The 17,780-nt window shown below is 39.2% G+C and overlaps 1 protein-coding gene across 11 annotated transcripts; it reads left to right on the top strand.

Annotated features, from left to right (window-relative positions):
* The first annotated feature begins 48 nt into the window (after window positions 1-48).
* Nedd4 (E3 ubiquitin-protein ligase Nedd4) lies at window positions 49-17,648 on the top strand. 11 transcript variants are annotated; one of them, XM_032434290.2, is made up of 20 exons: window positions 49-236; window positions 887-1,074; window positions 5,206-5,343; window positions 9,321-9,403; window positions 9,476-9,557; window positions 10,597-10,635; window positions 10,702-10,871; window positions 11,384-11,531; window positions 11,625-11,749; window positions 12,035-12,134; window positions 13,397-13,581; window positions 13,790-14,018; window positions 14,952-15,056; window positions 15,221-15,458; window positions 15,524-15,648; window positions 15,705-15,846; window positions 15,908-16,064; window positions 16,128-16,421; window positions 16,484-16,882; window positions 16,944-17,648. In XM_032434290.2, the coding sequence occupies exons 3-20, from the start codon at window positions 5,275-5,277 to the stop codon at window positions 17,044-17,046; spliced, it is 2,793 nt and encodes a 930-aa protein (XP_032290181.1). In that variant the 5' UTR covers window positions 49-236; window positions 887-1,074; window positions 5,206-5,274; the 3' UTR covers window positions 17,047-17,648. The 11 variants fall into 11 exon arrangements, with proteins under 11 accessions (XP_032290181.1, XP_015030850.1, XP_015030855.1 ...); XM_015175364.3 differs by lacking the exon at window positions 5,206-5,343 and having other exon boundaries at window positions 10,702-10,862; XM_015175369.3 differs by lacking the exon at window positions 5,206-5,343 and having other exon boundaries at window positions 13,829-14,018.
* Window positions 17,649-17,780: the final 132 nt, after the last annotated feature.

Here is a 17,780-nt window from a genome sequence, read left to right as displayed (position 1 = left end):
CTGGCCACAAAGTTGCATTGGAAAGTTATCAACAGACATATCGGAATTAGTTAGTTGTCGGATTTTGTCGGGCGTGTTAAGCTGTGAAAGTTCAAAAATTGTTGTAATATTTGTGTGGAAAAAAATAAACAATCAATTTATCTATATGTGAAACGGAAGATGTAACCGCGATTAAGTGTTGACACGCGAATAAAACGAAACCGAAGCGTATCGTGTAGTTGGCAGTGCAAAAAGATGTACGTGAGATGAGTTTTCCTCAAGTATCAGCGCACACGCACACACATGCACCTACCTATATGTATATGCATTCATAAATTGCACAAATACATGCTCACATTTATAGTAGAACAATTTAGTTAAAAATATAGCATAAATCAAGCGAAATTACTGTGCAAGTAAGCGCGGCAATCAGTGTGTGTATGGCCATATGTGTGTGTGTGTGTGTGCGTCCGTATCTGTGTTTTTAACTTTAAAGATTAAGTAAAATAGAATAAGTGTAGAACTTTGCTGCCATGACGGAAGCCGGCCAGGTCGACACGGCGTTGAACCCTTTGCGCTTGGATAATTACTTGGCTTTATGCTTTGCTGGTCATATGAATACTATGCGCACATACATAGACACCTGCGCGTGTGTGTGTGTATATGTTTGTGTACCTTACAAGTACCGTTCGTTGTACGCCTTTGTTGTCTACTGTCTCTTTGGCCTTGCTATGCAGCAGCTTCCATTTATTCGCACCTCTTGCTATTGTTATTGTTTAAGCACTTTTGTGTGTTTTTCATTAAAGATGCACTTCCGTTGTCTCTTTGTCTCCCTCTCTCTCTCTCTCTCTCGTTCGTTTTGTTGCTGTCTCTTTCATTGTTTTTTTTTTGTCGTTTTTTATTGCAGCTGCAGATCGTAGGCCTTACACAATGTCAGCACGCAGCAGCGTTGTGACTGCGTCCTCGTCAACGGCCGATGTGCCACGCCCGCCGCCACGTCGACGCGCCGCCTCTGTGGCGGGACAACAGCAGGCGCAGCAGCAGCGCTTGGATTACAATAACGGACACGCGCCACGCAGATCGTTGGCAGCTGTGGTGAGTAGCTGCTGCAGGGGGAGGTCAGTTTTGGGCTGCAAGTGGGAACTTTGCCGCTTATCAGCGTTTTTTTTTTTTTTGCTTTGTTTAGTGCTGACACACACAAGAATACATGTATGCATACTTATTTTTACGGTGTTTTCACAGTCAATCTAATCTCTCCAGACTATGGAAATCAACCCTAAAAACATCTGTGACTTGCATTAATGTTCTGGGGGGAAAGGCGAAATTACTTGTTGATGTTTTAAAATACATTTAAGAGTTTCAAATGAGGTGAAGAAAGAGAGTGGGAAAGAGGAAGAGTAAACAATAAATAAGAGTAGAGAATGAGTAGAGATAATTATTATTAGATTGGCTAAACAACTTGTTAATGCACAACACTTAGCTCTAAACTTGAACAGCATTCGATATAAAAGAACATACACAAGCGTGTATGCATATGTGCATGTGTGCAAACATGCATGCATGCTTACATGTATGAATACATGTCCGGATGCATGCACAAGCACACATACATACCTACATACATGCATACACACACACACATACATACGCATACGCACACACACATACACCCACACATACATACACACACACACACACACACATACATACATACATACACACACACACATACATACATACACACACACATACATACACACACACATACATACACACACACACACATACACACACATACATACACACACATACATATACACACACACACACATATACATACACACACATACATACACACACACACATACATACACACACACATACATACATACATACATACATACATACATACATACATACATACATACATACATACATACATACATACATCTACATCTACATACATTTCCACTTACCCGCCCGCCTCCTGCTCCACCGGCTCAAGCTGCTCCTCCACAGGCCGTTTCCTGCCTAGTTGAATTTCAGCAAGGCCTACTTGCATTCTTGAGAATCGAGGAGGAGAGCACTTGGTAGAAATTCAAATTCGACAAATAAGCTTGGTCTGCGTTTTGTATTAGAAATCAAACATGTATGCGTACATATGTACATAAATGCATACATACATGCATGCATACACTAACACACACACGACCACATATACACACACATATATAAACAATCACACACACACATCTATATAGTTACTATATGCCTTCGTAGCTGAGTTTGGTGTAAGATAACGTGCATATATCACGCTTTACAAATGCAGATATACACACATACATGCAAACACATCCATTCATACATACACACGTACATCATACCTATGCACACACACTACTAAGGTTATAAATAAAACTGGTATAAAACTGGCTGAAACATGGCATGAACAGCTATAAGGTTTACTTAAAATATCACGTACTAGGGTAATATTTAAAAATAAGTTTTCCTTTGCTAAATTTTACACTTAGTTATCGTAAAAGTGGAATAAACTTGTGGTTTATATAAACACAACACGTGTACGCATATATTCACAGACATATAGATAACAATTTCGAAATTAGTTTTTTGGTTTTCTATTGCAAATCAAAGTGCTTTTGATACCACAAAAGAACACAACATTCTCAACCTTTAGCAACTTGCAGGCAGTTAAGCATTTTTATGTGTGCTTTTGTGGCCCGAGATAAGGTCTTGGGCACGATAAGCGTTGAGTGTAATTATCAAATTCCAGAGATCTTTAAAAGACACGTTCCTAAGTTCTGAACGCTGCTGTAATGCCAGCTCCAATGAAAAATCGCACTTTTGCGCTTTTCCTCTATAAACAAACAACTAGAAAATGCTGCCTTATAACAATAACAATAAACATTGACGCCTTGAAAACAAACAACAACAAAAACCCACTTAAAACCGAAGTCTTAGTGCTTATTTTTGTTAGGTTTGCAAATTAATTTGCTAATTGAATTTATAAACAGCAATTGTCTGTCTTGAATGGCACTTGAATGTGCGTAATTTGAGCTCTCAATGAAATGAATTGAGCGACTTTCAGCTACAGTGAAGACTCTGCTAACAGACAGCAGAGCATAAACATGTATAAGAGTACTATGTTAAAATATAGAAAAGAATAAATGAGCGAATGTTCTGCTCTTCTATTTTAGGGAAATATGTTAAGTGGACCGAAAAATAGATGTGAAATGTAGTTGTTAACTCACAGCAGCGTTCACTGTATTTGTTAACACTCATTTAACATGCTGTCAAATAGTCGGGCAGCTGCTTTTATCTTCGTTAGTGAGTTTGTGTTAACCGCCCTCCAAAACTTAACAAGCTGCAGTTAGCGCGTTTTTCTGCTCAGCGTGAGCTTTTTATATTTTATTCTTCAGCTAAGCGCTTGCAATTGTTGTAGTCAGAGTTTCGTAGTCGCGCAGTCTAGATAATTGCGTCACAGTCATAGACACGCCCGTCAAACGTCACAGACACATAGTTGCCGGTGGGTTAGTACAAGTCCATTAATGCGCTGCTTATCGTGCATCTACTTATTTAAATATAGAAAACTAATGCTTGACGTAAGCCGGTTGCAAACAAATGTTAATTATAATGTGTTGACGCATATTTGGCTATGAGTTGTTTTTGCGTGGGCAATGTTTTAAATACGGTACTTCATTCACATTTCCCTCTTTCTCACACACACACACACACACGCACTACACAGTTAACCATCAACACGCAGCTATTTACTTCAAATCATCTGTTTTTGTTTTGTTTGCTTTGCCGCCTGTTCGCGCAGCAGCTGCCAGCGACTCGTGAGCTGCGCTGCCTGTTTTGAAAAGCTCGCGCGCACATACAGCTTTGCCCTTGGAGTGGTGAAAATACTGCAAACGACACTTTGCACAATGTGTACACACTGTTTGCATATGCGTTTGTTTATAATTGAACTTATTTTTTTAATTGTTTTGTTTATTTATGTACTTGCAATTGCAAGTGTGCTGCTCATTTTCTGAAATTGTATCCATTTTATTTAGCCGCATTTTGGTCACACCATTAACAGCGGCGGCACAAAAGCTTTTTGGAGCGCATCTCGTCGCTCGCTTAGCATTTATTAGCTTTAAGCATTTGGCCACACTGTTTTGGAGCACTATTTTTAGTTTAGCTTAGAACGCGAGAGCTCCCGTTACAGGCAGCGGCAACTGTCGTGTTGTTGTTGTTGTTGTTGTTGCTGCTTCTACAAATACAATCACAAGAAAGTGGAAAAGAACATGTTTCTGCAATAGTGTTGGTGTGTTGTTGTGTTGTTCTGCTTGTTTTTGTTGTTTATTATTATTAATACTATCGTTGCCTTTGCGCTACGGCTGTTAATGAGAGATAAATAAATGAATAATTGAATTATGTACATACATAATAATAAAAAAAAATATATGAAAATAAAAATGCCGCGTGCGTTTTGAAATACTATTGTACACAATTCTGTGAAAATGTGTTAATTATATAAAACAGCCGTACGTACGTAGATACATACATATGTGTACATAAAAGCAACAGTCAGTCAGTCAGTCAGTCAGTCCAGCCTTTTGCTGGCTGCCGTTGTCGTGAGCTAAGAATCAACGTCGCAATGTGAAAACAAGATTCGCCATCGCGCATTATTGTGGCTCCCGCTCCCGCTCCCGCTGCCGCACCCGCTGCCGCACCCGTAGCCGCTCTCCCTGCCGCGAATTGTATGGGCTTTTGGGCTCTGATTAGTCATACACATACACACACACACACACACACACACACACACACACACACACACACACACACACACACACACACACACACACACACACACACACACACACACACACTTACATGTGCCAAAAACTTTTACATTTTAGCATGTTTCACTTTGATGCAGACCCAATTTTGTGTACTAAACGAAAACCGCAACAATTATAAATAAAACCAAGAGTAACCGTACGATATAATATTGTATATAAATAACGAAAATACTCAATCTTTGTGGTGAAAACCTGTTCGGTTCTGCAAATAAATAAAGGCGCATTGCAAAAGACTCCGAAAAGGCATCGAAATAAAAGTTTTTGCGCCAAAATTGAATTGTTTTTTTTTTTCGGTGAATCTCGTTCAATGCAGTTAAAACCAATCGCTGATAACCCTCAATGTTTATTGCTTTTTTAGTTAATAGGCGTGCAATAATTAACACTCTCCGTGGATTATAAAAACAACGTAAACAATATATAACAAAATATGGCCGAGTCAACAACAACCACAAGCAATGGTGAAGATGGCCAAATTCATGGCTTCAATAACAGTGAAGTAAGTGTGATCGCAGTCTCTCTCCCTCTCCCTCTCTCTTTCCTCTTTTCTCTCTCCAATGTGTTCTCCTACTTGTGCTTAAACTGCAATCAGTGTTGCCTCAAAGTACTCGCCGTTAAAGTTGTGCATATTTATGCAATTAAATTTCGTGAACTGAATTGTTGAGAATCGCATAGACGAGCGCTGTTATACTTAATGTGTTGGTCAGCCCAGCTCTACAGATTTTTGTGTATTTTGATGTGTTCAAATGTGTTCAATACTCACTCAAATTCTCATTATATACATTTTTCGCTCCCTAGCAACAACAATAATTTCAAATAAATATTTGCCCAACTCTGTAAAACGTGCATAATGGTACGCAAACCGTTCTCCAATTCCAATTTACAGATGCTTGTTTTTCTGTCCATCTATAATTGTTAATTACTCGTTACCTGGAACTGGTTTTTGTATTTAATCAAAATACATGTTTATGCTATAAATTAATTCATCTGAATCCATCTGGGCACTGGGCAATCCATCAAGGGGAAAAACTCTGCTGAATTCATATGCGGCATTAGCTCAATTTGTGTAATGAATTTTCACTGACATATGATGAGTGCAAAAAAAAAAATAAAATAAAATCGGAGTAGAGAAATCAATTTAATCAATTTAGTTAATGGTGTTTGACTAAGCTTATGGGCTGTAATCATATTTTTCCATGCATCTTGTTTCTGCGTATTTACTGTCAACGGCAGTTACAAAGTCTTCTGGCATTATATAATGGATGTAGATAAAAATCACATTTCCGTCCGGGCTGCTCGACTTTAAATTTAACAACCTTATCAGACGAATTTGATTATTCACACATATATTTTTTGGTCTGTAATTATTCAGCGAAAAATTCAAAGTTGTGGGCCCTGCGCTCTGCACCTGTCACATGTTGAGGAATCTGATTTGATAGCCAAAAACTTCGCTTTGATAATCATTTTGAGCGAGACACGATAATCGCTTTGGGTGAGGCGCATGCCACGTAAAACGATTTGAATAAATAGGGAGCTGAAATATATTCTTCTAGTAACTATCTATTCATCTATCTATATTGCTGTCTACCTATCTAGATACTTGTCTATCTATCTATCTATCTATCCATATATCTATGCATTTATCTATCCATCCATCTATATAGCTGTCTATCTATCTATCTACCTATCACTCTAGATATCTATCTATCCATTTATCTATCCCATCTACCCATCTTGTTATCTAACTTCTCTTCTATGATAAACTTCACATTACGTTCTATGTGCTGACATATAAAAAATATATTTCTTCTTAAAATAATATGCATTCTGAACAAAAGAATAAAGATTTCTGTATTGCCTTTTTTATAAAAAGCTTGCTAATTATCCGCTGAGTAATAAATATTTATTATTTAATGCTGATATATACGAATCCTCTTAGAACTTTCACGCTCAGCAACTGGTTGAGCAGAATCAATTGGAACTCGAAACCAAAGCCGAACTTTAAACCAAGCTAATTGCCAAAATATATATTCAAAAATTGTTAAAAATAACTTTTGAATCCGACTCAGCTGCAAAACATAAATGGCCAAAGCTCCAATCTATATCGAAACATATTTCGCAGTTGCCAATTTTGGATGTGGATTAAATTTAGCGCGTCTTTGGCATATGAAAATATTTAAGGCTTGCAATACTTTCAGTAGACAGTAATATATATAAAATAGATTTGCAGCTCAAACTGGGCTGATGATTGTGATAAACTGAACTTACAAGCTGCAGCGAGTTGGTTCACAGCGTAAACCGAACAATCGATCACTTTTAACTGGGCTCATTTAAAAATCCAATCCTGAAACATAATGTACATGTTCCTTGTGCAACAATGGAACAAAAATAATGTACATGTTCTTTCTCTAGATGTATAGATATGCAAGTTTTATGGCTTGTTACTCAAGATCTGAATATATATATATATATATATATATATATATATATATATATATATATATATATATATATATATATATTGCTATAAGGCTGTTAAATGTGATTAGCTTGTTGGCCAGACAGCTGTCTGCTGCACAGTGGGGCAATGCATCACCACCAGAGATTTAATGGCTGAAAATCAATTAAACTTGGGGCTTAGTGTCACGGCGCCAAAGAAGGGTTTGGGCTTTGGGTTTTGCTCTTAAGCCAGCGGGCGGGCTGTAGCTGTTGTTGATTGATTGGCTGATTGATTGACCGCTTGGCTGCTTTAATCGAGGCTCGGCTTTGGGGTGGGCTGATGTATATTTCAGTGTCCATGCTGGCCACAATTCTGTTGCGCGTACTCGTCATTGACACGCTTACAGACTGCAGACCAGGCCCAGAATAACCTGTACTTAAAAGTAATATGCCTTTGCTGCAGCTATTCGAAATACCAATGCAGTTGGCAGTTGGCAGTTGGCAGACAGCGGACAGAAACCGCAGCCATTCCAAGATGGAAAACCCCGCTAAAAATCAATATAACAAGTTCATGGAAAACGTGTCATAGTTTTCTGCAAAATGCATTCGACTATGAAAGCGGAAAATGTGCGCCAGCCACCGCAACGTTGACACTACTTTACATGCTATAGATATAAATAAAATATTATAGAAATAATTCAAATATTCTGAAACAATAATTGGAGAGCTCTAAACGCAAAAACCGGATTGGGAAATACCCTCAACTATGTCTCGAGCTGTTCTAACATATATTTATAGTTACTTATATTTGTATTTGCCTTTTGTATGTACTTGCATTTACTTGTAATTTCACCACAAGCTGTTTTAGATTGCGTCAACGAAAACTTTATTCTTCAAACAACTTGTTTGTTTTCTCTGCCATCTGCATAAAGTTCACAGGGATTAAAGTTGACATTCAAAGTTGTGTGTAGACGTATCAAAAAACTGGAAAATAAGTTTGATTATTTTTGTTTTTATACCCTGGACACATAGAAAATGACTTTGCGCAAATGTATATAACAAAAAGAAGCCTCTTGCGACCCTATAAAATATATTCTTGGTCAGAATCAATAGCCGTGTGGATCTAGCCATGTCTCTCTGCCTGTACGACCGGTCGTATCTCAGAAGCTATCAGAGCTAGAGACAAGCGTTATCGATTTTGAGCTAACCTCTTTGGTTTTATAGGTAAGAGTCATCGAATTTGGTATATAAACTTCTTTATACAGATAAAGTATCTTTCATTCTTTTAAAGCTAACACCCGAACAGCATGAGTTGCATTTCATGTTGGGATAAGAAGCTTTAGGGCATCCCCTAGTCGGGCACTTCCGACTCGAACAAGAGTACCATATCCAAGAGTATTCCTTTGCTTTAGGCCTTGGGTACTGGTTGAAAACTCATTAAAGAGAAATTAATTAACACTAAAACTTAACTTTAAAGTCGTGTTATTATGTACTTTTGTGACAACTATAAAATGTGTATTTAACTCTAATTATATGGCCAAGTGTACTGCACATAATTGGCATGCGAGTGAGAGACTCCCTTGGCGGGTTTGTGCTTGGGTCAAGGACAAGAAGAATAACATACACACGCACACGTACACAACATCTTGTGTTTCAGATGTCAGCAGTGAAGTGCATAAATTAGGCGCGGCAGCAACGCGGCGTATGCGTAATCACTGGCATTAAGTATACGCAGCTTATGGCCGGCAGCATTCGAGCTTAAACACAAGCATATGCTTGTGCTTTATATATAGAGCCCATACACATCTACATGTATATATATATATATATTTGCATACATGAATAAATGTATATATCAGTAGGTGTCTGGCATTTTGTGAGTTTTTGTTGTCGCTTTGATATCGGTTGCATGTGGCAAGCAGAAGTGGCTCATTTGTTGCACGCTCGGCTGTCTTGGCTGGCGCTGTCTTAAATTGTTGTCTTAATTTTTTTTGCACATTTTTCATTATATATATTTTTTTTCTGTTTTCGTTACAGAACGACACTGGCGACTCGTGTCACCTGCGCATTGTTGTGCTCAGCGGCAAGTCCTTGGCCAAAAAGGACATTTTTGGCGCCAGGTAAGTTCTGTCTAGACTCCACCCCATTTGCTACCTGTAATTAAACACGTCTCAATCTCTGCTATTTTCCAGTGATCCGTATGTCAGAATCGATTTGAATACAATCAACGGTGATATTAATATTGACTCGGTTTTAACTAAAACCAAAAAGAAGGTAATTACAAATGCCGCGAAACTAGCTGAGGGCTCAGCGATTGGTTGCTTTATCTTATCGGCCGTCCATTGTTGCACCTCTATTATTGCTCGTAATTTCCTTTGCCAAAGTCCGGTGTAAATATTTTTGAAAATGCTGGGAATGAGTAATGCTTGAGAAAAGTTCATGTCACGCTCTAACGCGGGGGTTTTGCTGGGAAAACTAAACTGAACTGGCAAATGCTGGTTCTAATCAAATTGAAATTCCGGTTCGAACCGGTTAGATTGATAAAAACGCTTTTCCCTCTCATTCCCGGCAACTAAAAAGTTGGGCACTTGAACTTTAAAGTGTGCAACTGTATAAAAAATATAGGCCCATTTCGATCAAATCGATTAATATCGATTTTAATAAAGGGGTGTTCCAAGCATAGCTCGAAGATTATACAACACAGTTATACAATACTTGACATATAAGTGCTTGTGTAGTATATAAAATACGAACGGGGTTTGAACCGGCAAATGCTGGCTCTAATCGATTAGAAATTGCATTTCAAAACGATTAGATTGATAAAATCTTAAAACTAAAAAAGTCGGAGGCTTGAAAATAGGTATATTCTCATATGACTAGCCCGATTTACATTAATCGATAAATATCGATTGATAAAACCCTTGTTTCCTTTTGATCCTGGCAATTAGACATGTTGAAGACTCGAAGCTTAAAATATGTATTCTCATATAAAAAACACCGGGTCTTATTTTCGTTAAATCGATCAGTAACGATTTTAAAGCAAGGTTTTTTAGGTAAAATATCGATAAATATCGATGTTGAGGCATCCTTTTCTAATCATAGATTAAAGATTAATTAAGCGACATATAACGAGTATTTCATTGAAGACCTGCCCCACATTCTGCCCAAAATGTAAAGTCCCAAACCCTTTTGGAAAAAAGTTTCAATGTTTGCAACGGCAGCTCGTTGCTGGGTTCCAGGAATTTGCTAGTCGGAGATTTTCGACTAGAGCACGCGCACTTGTTAATTAACATTTCCTCGAAAATCCCAACAGACACTAAATCCATCCTGGAATGAGGAGTTCATATTCAGGGTAAGCACAGAATCCAAACGCGTTTAAATGCAGCAGAATTTAAATTTATATTTGTTCTACGTCTAGGTCAAACCGTCTGAGCACAAGCTGGTGTTTCAAGTATTCGACGAGAATCGCTTGACACGCGACGATTTCCTGGGCATGGTCGAGCTGACGCTGGTGAATCTGCCCACGGAGCAGGAGGGCCGCACGATTGGATCACAGAGTTATACGCTGCGTCCGCGCAGGTCAGTAGGGTATGTTTATTTGAGTTGCAGTTTGATTTCCTTTATTTAATTTCAGTTCATTTAGACAACAGCATAATAAATATATAACTAGTAACCTATCAAAGTAAAAGACAAACCAAACTAAATTGTAAACCTTAGCTGGCAACAGACCAAAAACCAAAGAATATTTATCAAAAATAACCTAAACTAAGCTATCTAGAGATTTATTTGTAATTAGATGTTGCATTTCGTATTGCTTCTTCAGATATCTCGAATACCGCACTAGAAACTCGTCTATCAATTATTTCCATTCGCTTTTTAGTTGATGTTTAGACAGCGCTTTGTGTATATTTGTTTATGGTTTTGGAATATTATTATTATTATAATTATTATTTGTAAATATGTGTGAGTGTGTGTAGAGTGTAACTGTCTGTATTGTCTATTTGCTGGCCTTCGGCAGCTTAATGTGCATTAACATTCTCATTCAGTGCTCTATTTAACTATATGTTTATTTATGTCTCTATATATCTATGCAAATATAGCGCCAAATCACGCATCAAGGGCACCCTGGAGATATATCATGCCTTCATACGCGAAACACGCGAACCGAGCGAACCCTCGAGCAACAACAGCGACGCCGAATGGGAGCATGTTGAGGCTACAAATGCCGGCGAGCAATCAGCACAGCCGGTAAATAAACTACACCAACCATTCACAGCCAGCTCTCTAGCTACTATTAAATGAATTATTCACCAACCTGTCTCTTTGTTGTTGCCCGATTAGCATCCATTTCCTAGCGGCGGCACGGATGCATTGCCCGCCGGCTGGGAGGAGCGACAGGACGCAAATGGACGCACATACTATGTGAATCATGCGGCGCGCACGACGCAATGGGAGAGGCCAACCATGTGAGTGTAACCTATCTAAAGACAACTCTCCTGACTGACTGACTGATTGATTGATGATCAATGCACAGCACGAGCTGAACGCATTTAGAAAGCTGAAACGTAGACTGCACTTGACTTATGTGCTAAGAGGGGCACGTTTGGAGGGGGTTTTGGAAAGTTCCACCCGAAATTGTTTCATAATTATTTACATTCCTTTTGGGAATGTAGTTTAACATTTGGACTGGACTTTCACAATTAGTTAAGAGTTCTACGAAATCAACAACTGATTTCTAATTATCTTTGCAGCTTGACTAGCAACAATAGCCAAAACGTTGATCAACTGGCCTCCGATTTCCAAAGACGTTTTCACATAAGTGTGGATGAAACGGAGTCGGGACGCGGGCCGGTAAGTGCAAGCAAGTCCTACTCGAATGCAACCAAAAAAAGACCTTTGTTTATTTGATTTAATTAACAAACAATGCAAAATAACAACAAATACTATTTATTACTACCAATTTACAACTATATTGTGCTGCATGTGTGGTTAACAATTGACTCAATTGTTATGCATGATCTTTATAAACTTTCTAACAAACACACCCACAACACACTCACACACACATACACAATTCACCTGACACATCACCTGTAAATTAAACGTTGTGAGCCTTTGTCATACACTCAAAACAACAACAATAAACAACAAACAGCGAGCCAATGCAAGGGTCGAGAATAGCGCTGACAGCGATCAGGAGGAGGAGGAGGATGAGGATGAGGAGTTTTTGGCTGAAACGGCAAATAACCAGAGTAATTGTCTGCACTGCGGCGAGCTGCACGATGAGCACTCGGAAGAGGCTGAGCAGGAGGAAGATGATGAATCAGCCGCAGCCAGCGAAACAGATCGTCAGCTAACACTGTCCGACAATGCGCAAACTTGTGATATACTCGACCACAATCTGTACCTGAGGCGATTGTTTGTAATGCCCAACAGTCTCTTAGCGTCTATATGTATATTTGGGATATGTGTCGCTAGAATCGAAACCTTCTATTGATTTTCTAGCTAATGTGTTGCCTGAATCATTATTTATTTACTTAACCAACTATTTATGTAGTCTGCTAGTTGATGTTTATATTTAAAGCTACTTAAGCTCTGTTTGTTGATAAAAAGTTTAAAGAAAACTTTCGCGTATATATTCCAGATCAGCATAAAGCAGCTGATTGGGCTATGCCCAAGTCCTACTGTCTAGGGCTTTAAATTTAAAGATTATATAGACGTAGTTTTGTATCTTTGCTATAGGCAATACACATATCGAAAGTCTGTCAGATACGACCATAATATCATGCAGCTGCCATGGAAATAAAGTTTTTGTATTCAAGATATGTTTTCAAGCTATCTTAGGCAAGGCTATAACTAGCAACAAATAAAATCCCTCAAATATCGAGAGGCTTTAACATATGGCCTTAACGACAATAATAGTGTCTGACATTATCTAGGGTTACAATCCACAGGAACAGTAGATCATAATTGAATTAATTAGAATAAACTTTGAGAATAGCCCATAGTTCAGCATAACTTTCAACCATTCCTGACATGCATCTAATATACACTCTCTATCTATATACGCACATGCTTGTCATGCCTATATATATATATACGTTTACACTTAGGATACGCGCAGTCTCTTGAGCATAGAGGACAATAACAATACAACGCCCACAGCCACGACACCAACACAAATCTCACGCAGACAGTCGCAAGCATCAGCTAACAGCAGCAACAACAACAGCAACAATTGTGATACAATAGTTGAGCAGGCCGAAATAGAACCCGACCAAGTGGTGGACCATGCCAGGTTAATATCCTTAACTCTGTGTTAGCATTCGATATATCCCCCCTAAGAAGTCGGTTATTCTGGGGTGCCGCCCTCTGTTTGTGTTGTCCACAACCTGTTCCATGGCGTGTGCCTACGGTTATACCTCCCTACCCGCCCCTTTTCCTTCCCCCACCCATGTTGTGGCCGTCGCTTTAACTCGTATCATTTGAACTCTTTACAAATTCAGTTTTGTTTACAATTCACTGCAACATCGCGACACTGGTAGGGAGCCAGAAATCTCGTCGACCAGCCTGCAAAACGATTTGAGACCGGTGCGCCAGACACCTGGCCACATGGTCAACACGGCCATAACGAATCTATTGACGCGCCGCGCCAACGACAGCAGCCTGGGCCGCCAGCAATTGGACATCAGGCAGCAGAGACGACGCCAACTTCAGCTACAGAATAGACAATTGGTTAGCATACACTGCGCTACATAGTACACAATCACACACACACACACACACAGTCATAAGTATTAACTATCATTTTTAGTTTGTGTTTCGTCCTCTTCAAATTTGTGTCTCAGAAACAAAAAATTGTACTCTTCTCGCGTTGTTGTTGTTGCCTTTGCTGTCAAGGATATTTGATGCCAAAACCATCTTCGTCCTTATATTAAACTGTCCCAACCCAAAGAGGGCACGAATCAACTTCAAAATGATAGTAAAGCACAATATCAAAATATTGCATTCGCTTTAGCTCAAAATTTTCCATGTTTATAACAAAAAAACAAGTAAAAATTGTGTCAGAAATCTTTCAACTGCGGACAAATTTTGGATGGGCTTAAAATGGTCGCGTGTCGCGGCTAGGGTAAGCTATGGGAAAATACACTTCTATTAAAACTGAAAGCAAAACTATAACATTTGACATTCAAAATTTCGACAACAAACTCAAGAGCACGTGTAGAAAACGTACAGGTATTTAGATCCAGGTGTTATGTATATAGTTAGCACTTTATCTAACTTATCTGCTTATTATAGTCCTATGCATGTTTGCATTTAGGTTGTAAATGCTGCCAGGTTCTGTATGACATACTTTGTACATCATTTCATTGAATCCATCTTTTAAAAAAACTACCACACTTTGCCCATCTGTGTTTATAATTTGTGTGTTCTGGTTGTAGTCTCTTGAAGAAATATGTATTTATGTCTTTTATATGGTCTCTTTAATTGGCTCTGCAATCTATGTTCGTGTACTGCTTCGTTCTTTATTTGATTTTTGTTTTTGTTTTGGTTGAGCTTGCCCAAATTGATTATAATTTTTGGAATCGTTTCTTTTCTGTTTCTTCCACGTGCAATAAAACAAAAAAACGACTATAAACAAAACATATTGCATCCATATCGAATTAGAGTGAAGACACCGATCACACAGACAGCCACAATCCCTCAGAGATCTCAGCTCCGTCCACACGACGCAATTCCGAGGAAGACAACGCGGCTGTGCCCACGGATCAAGTAAAGTTCCATTCCATATTCAATATATTTGCCATGTACCTATATCTTATGATAATGCATGTCCTCTTAGTTGCCAACAATATATATAAACCACTTGATTTCGGAAACAATCCCCGCATAGAAATATATATGCAAAGTTAATTGACTTGTGTTTTCTTTTGCAGACCGCAGCCAGTGAGGAGGAAGCGTTGCCACCGCGCTGGTCCATGCAGGTGGCACCCAATGGACGTACCTTCTTCATAGATCATGAAGCACGCCGCACCACCTGGATTGATCCGCGAAATGGACGCGCCAGTCCGATGCCAAATCAAACGCGACGCGTCGAGGACGATCTGGGCCCCTTGCCCGAGGGCTGGGAGGAGCGCGTGCATACGGATGGTCGCGTCTTCTACATAGATCACAGTAAGCGCTGACTTGGCACACATTTAATATAAATTACTTAATTTGTAATCCTCATCTTAATCTAGATACGCGCACCACGCAGTGGGAGGACCCGCGCTTGTCAAATCCAAATATCGCCGGCCAAGCGGTGCCCTATTCGCGAGATTACAAACAGAAATACGAGTATTTCAAGAGTCATATTAGAAAGCCTGTAAGCATTATCCAAGCCCCGACTTAAAAACAAACTAATTTCTGTTCTTGTTGCAGACAAATGTACCAAATAAATTTGAAATACGTATTCGCCGTACATCGATATTGGAGGACTCGTATAGAATTATTAGTTCGGTGACGAAAACCGATTTACTAAAGACTAAATTATGGGTAGAGTTTGAAGGAGAGACGGGCTTAGGTGAGCTACTTCAACAACTATAAAATATATAAATAATTAAGAGTCTACTTTCTGTATACAGATTATGGTGGCCTTGCCAGAGAATGGTTCTATTTACTATCCAAAGAAATGTTTAATCCATATTACGGACTCTTCGAGTACTCCGCCATGGATAACTACACATTGCAAATCAATAACGGCAGCGGTCTGTGCAACGAGGAGCATTTAAGTTATTTCAAGTGAGTTGCAATTTAGATTGACACATTTCTTTATAATAATTTGTGTACTCAACTTGCTTCTAGGTTTATTGGTCGCATAGCTGGCATGGCAGTCTATCATGGCAAATTGTTGGATGCCTTCTTCATACGTCCCTTCTACAAGATGATGCTGCAGAAGCCAATCGATTTAAAGGACATGGAATCTGTGGATACTGAATACTATAATTCGTTGATGTGGATCAAGGAGAACGACCCGCGCATTCTGGAGCTGACATTCTGCCTGGATGAGGATGTGTTTGGTCAAAAGAGTCAACATGAACTCAAGCCGGGCGGTGCCAATATTGACGTGACCAACGAAAACAAAGATGAATACATTAAGTGAGTGGCAAATATAAAGCCCATTTCATGTGCATCTATATAAAAATTCTTATATTTTATAGACTTGTCATCGAGTGGCGCTTTGTGGCGCGCGTCAAGGATCAAATGACTGCGTTCTTGGATGGCTTTGGCTCCATCATACCGCTTAATCTAATCAAAATCTTTGACGAGCACGAACTGGAGCTGCTGATGTGCGGCATACAGAATATTGATGTTAAGGACTGGCGCGAAAATACGCTATACAAGGGCGACTACCACATGAATCACATAATTATCCAATGGTTCTGGCGCGCCGTTTTATCCTTTTCCAACGAGATGCGCTCCCGTCTGCTGCAGTTCGTGACGGGAACATCACGTGTGCCCATGAATGGTTTCAAGGAGCTGTACGGATCGAATGGTCCGCAAATGTTTACCATTGAAAAGTGGGGTACACCCAACAATTTTCCCCGTGCACATACCTGGTAAGACTCTAATTTCGATGAATGCTTGCGTTTTATTTAAAAGCATATCATGTGCTTATAGCTTCAATCGATTGGACCTGCCACCCTATGAGGGTTATCTGCAGCTGAAGGATAAGCTTATCAAGGCCATTGAGGGCAGCCAAGGATTTGCCGGTGTTGATTAATAACACCGGTCCTGTGTGCGACGGCGTTGGCAATGTGGTTGATAGTGCCGAGCTGTGGCAAACAGTCCAGCAGTTATATGAGGAGGAGCAACAACGGCGACAAACTACATCACAGCAAGGACAACAGCAGCAGCAACAGCAACCGCAACAGCAACAACAACTGCAGCAACCGCAACAGGGCAACCGCATTGCAATTACTAGGAACACCACCGCCACTCACTCGTGTACTTATTTGTTCGTTTGCTTTTGTATTATAATCATTTTTGCTAGTTTAGTGCTGTTTCGTATGTATTTTTAGCTAGGCGAAAGCACACACAGCACATACACACACCCACACACACATTCGCTCCAGTGGCAGACCCAAGGTCCACATAATTGGAGCAGACTATATAAGCCCGTAATAATAAATTGAAGGGTCTAAAAATGATTGTATTGTGTTTCGCATTTTGCCGAAAAAAAAATTGTATAAAGTAGAGAGAACCTATATGAAACTACAACAAATTAAATATGCATTGCCTGGACACAGACAGACAGATAGACACAGGTCGAGAGAATCAACTAAGTATACAACAAAATGGAAAATATATATCTTATATAAAGTTTTTTTATAATTGTTATTTTTATGCAATATTCGTCTATAACAAATGTGTGACAGAAAAGTTTTGCCTAACTCACATCTGATAAAGACCATTTAAATGTAACTTTTTTATTCTGTATAACTATTTAAAAAATGT

Source organism: Drosophila virilis, chromosome 3, assembly GCF_030788295.1.
Source record: "Drosophila virilis strain 15010-1051.87 chromosome 3, Dvir_AGI_RSII-ME, whole genome shotgun sequence".
Classification (NCBI taxonomy): domain Eukaryota; kingdom Metazoa; phylum Arthropoda; class Insecta; order Diptera; family Drosophilidae; genus Drosophila; species Drosophila virilis.
The sequence above is the reverse complement of the archived record's forward strand: the minus strand, read 5'-3'. Positions and strand labels throughout refer to the sequence as shown.

Coding starts and splice junctions, on each gene's coding strand:
- Nedd4 (XM_002046793.4), top strand. CDS start 910: ATGTCAGCACGCAGCAGCGTTGTGACTGCGTCCTCGTCAACGGCCGAT. Junction 9,404..9,475: donor AAGGACATTTTTGGCGCCAG/GTAAGTTCTGTC, acceptor GCTATTTTCCAG/TGATCCGTATGTCAGAATCG. Junction 10,636..10,701: donor ATGAGGAGTTCATATTCAGG/GTAAGCACAGAA, acceptor TTCTACGTCTAG/GTCAAACCGTCTGAGCACAA.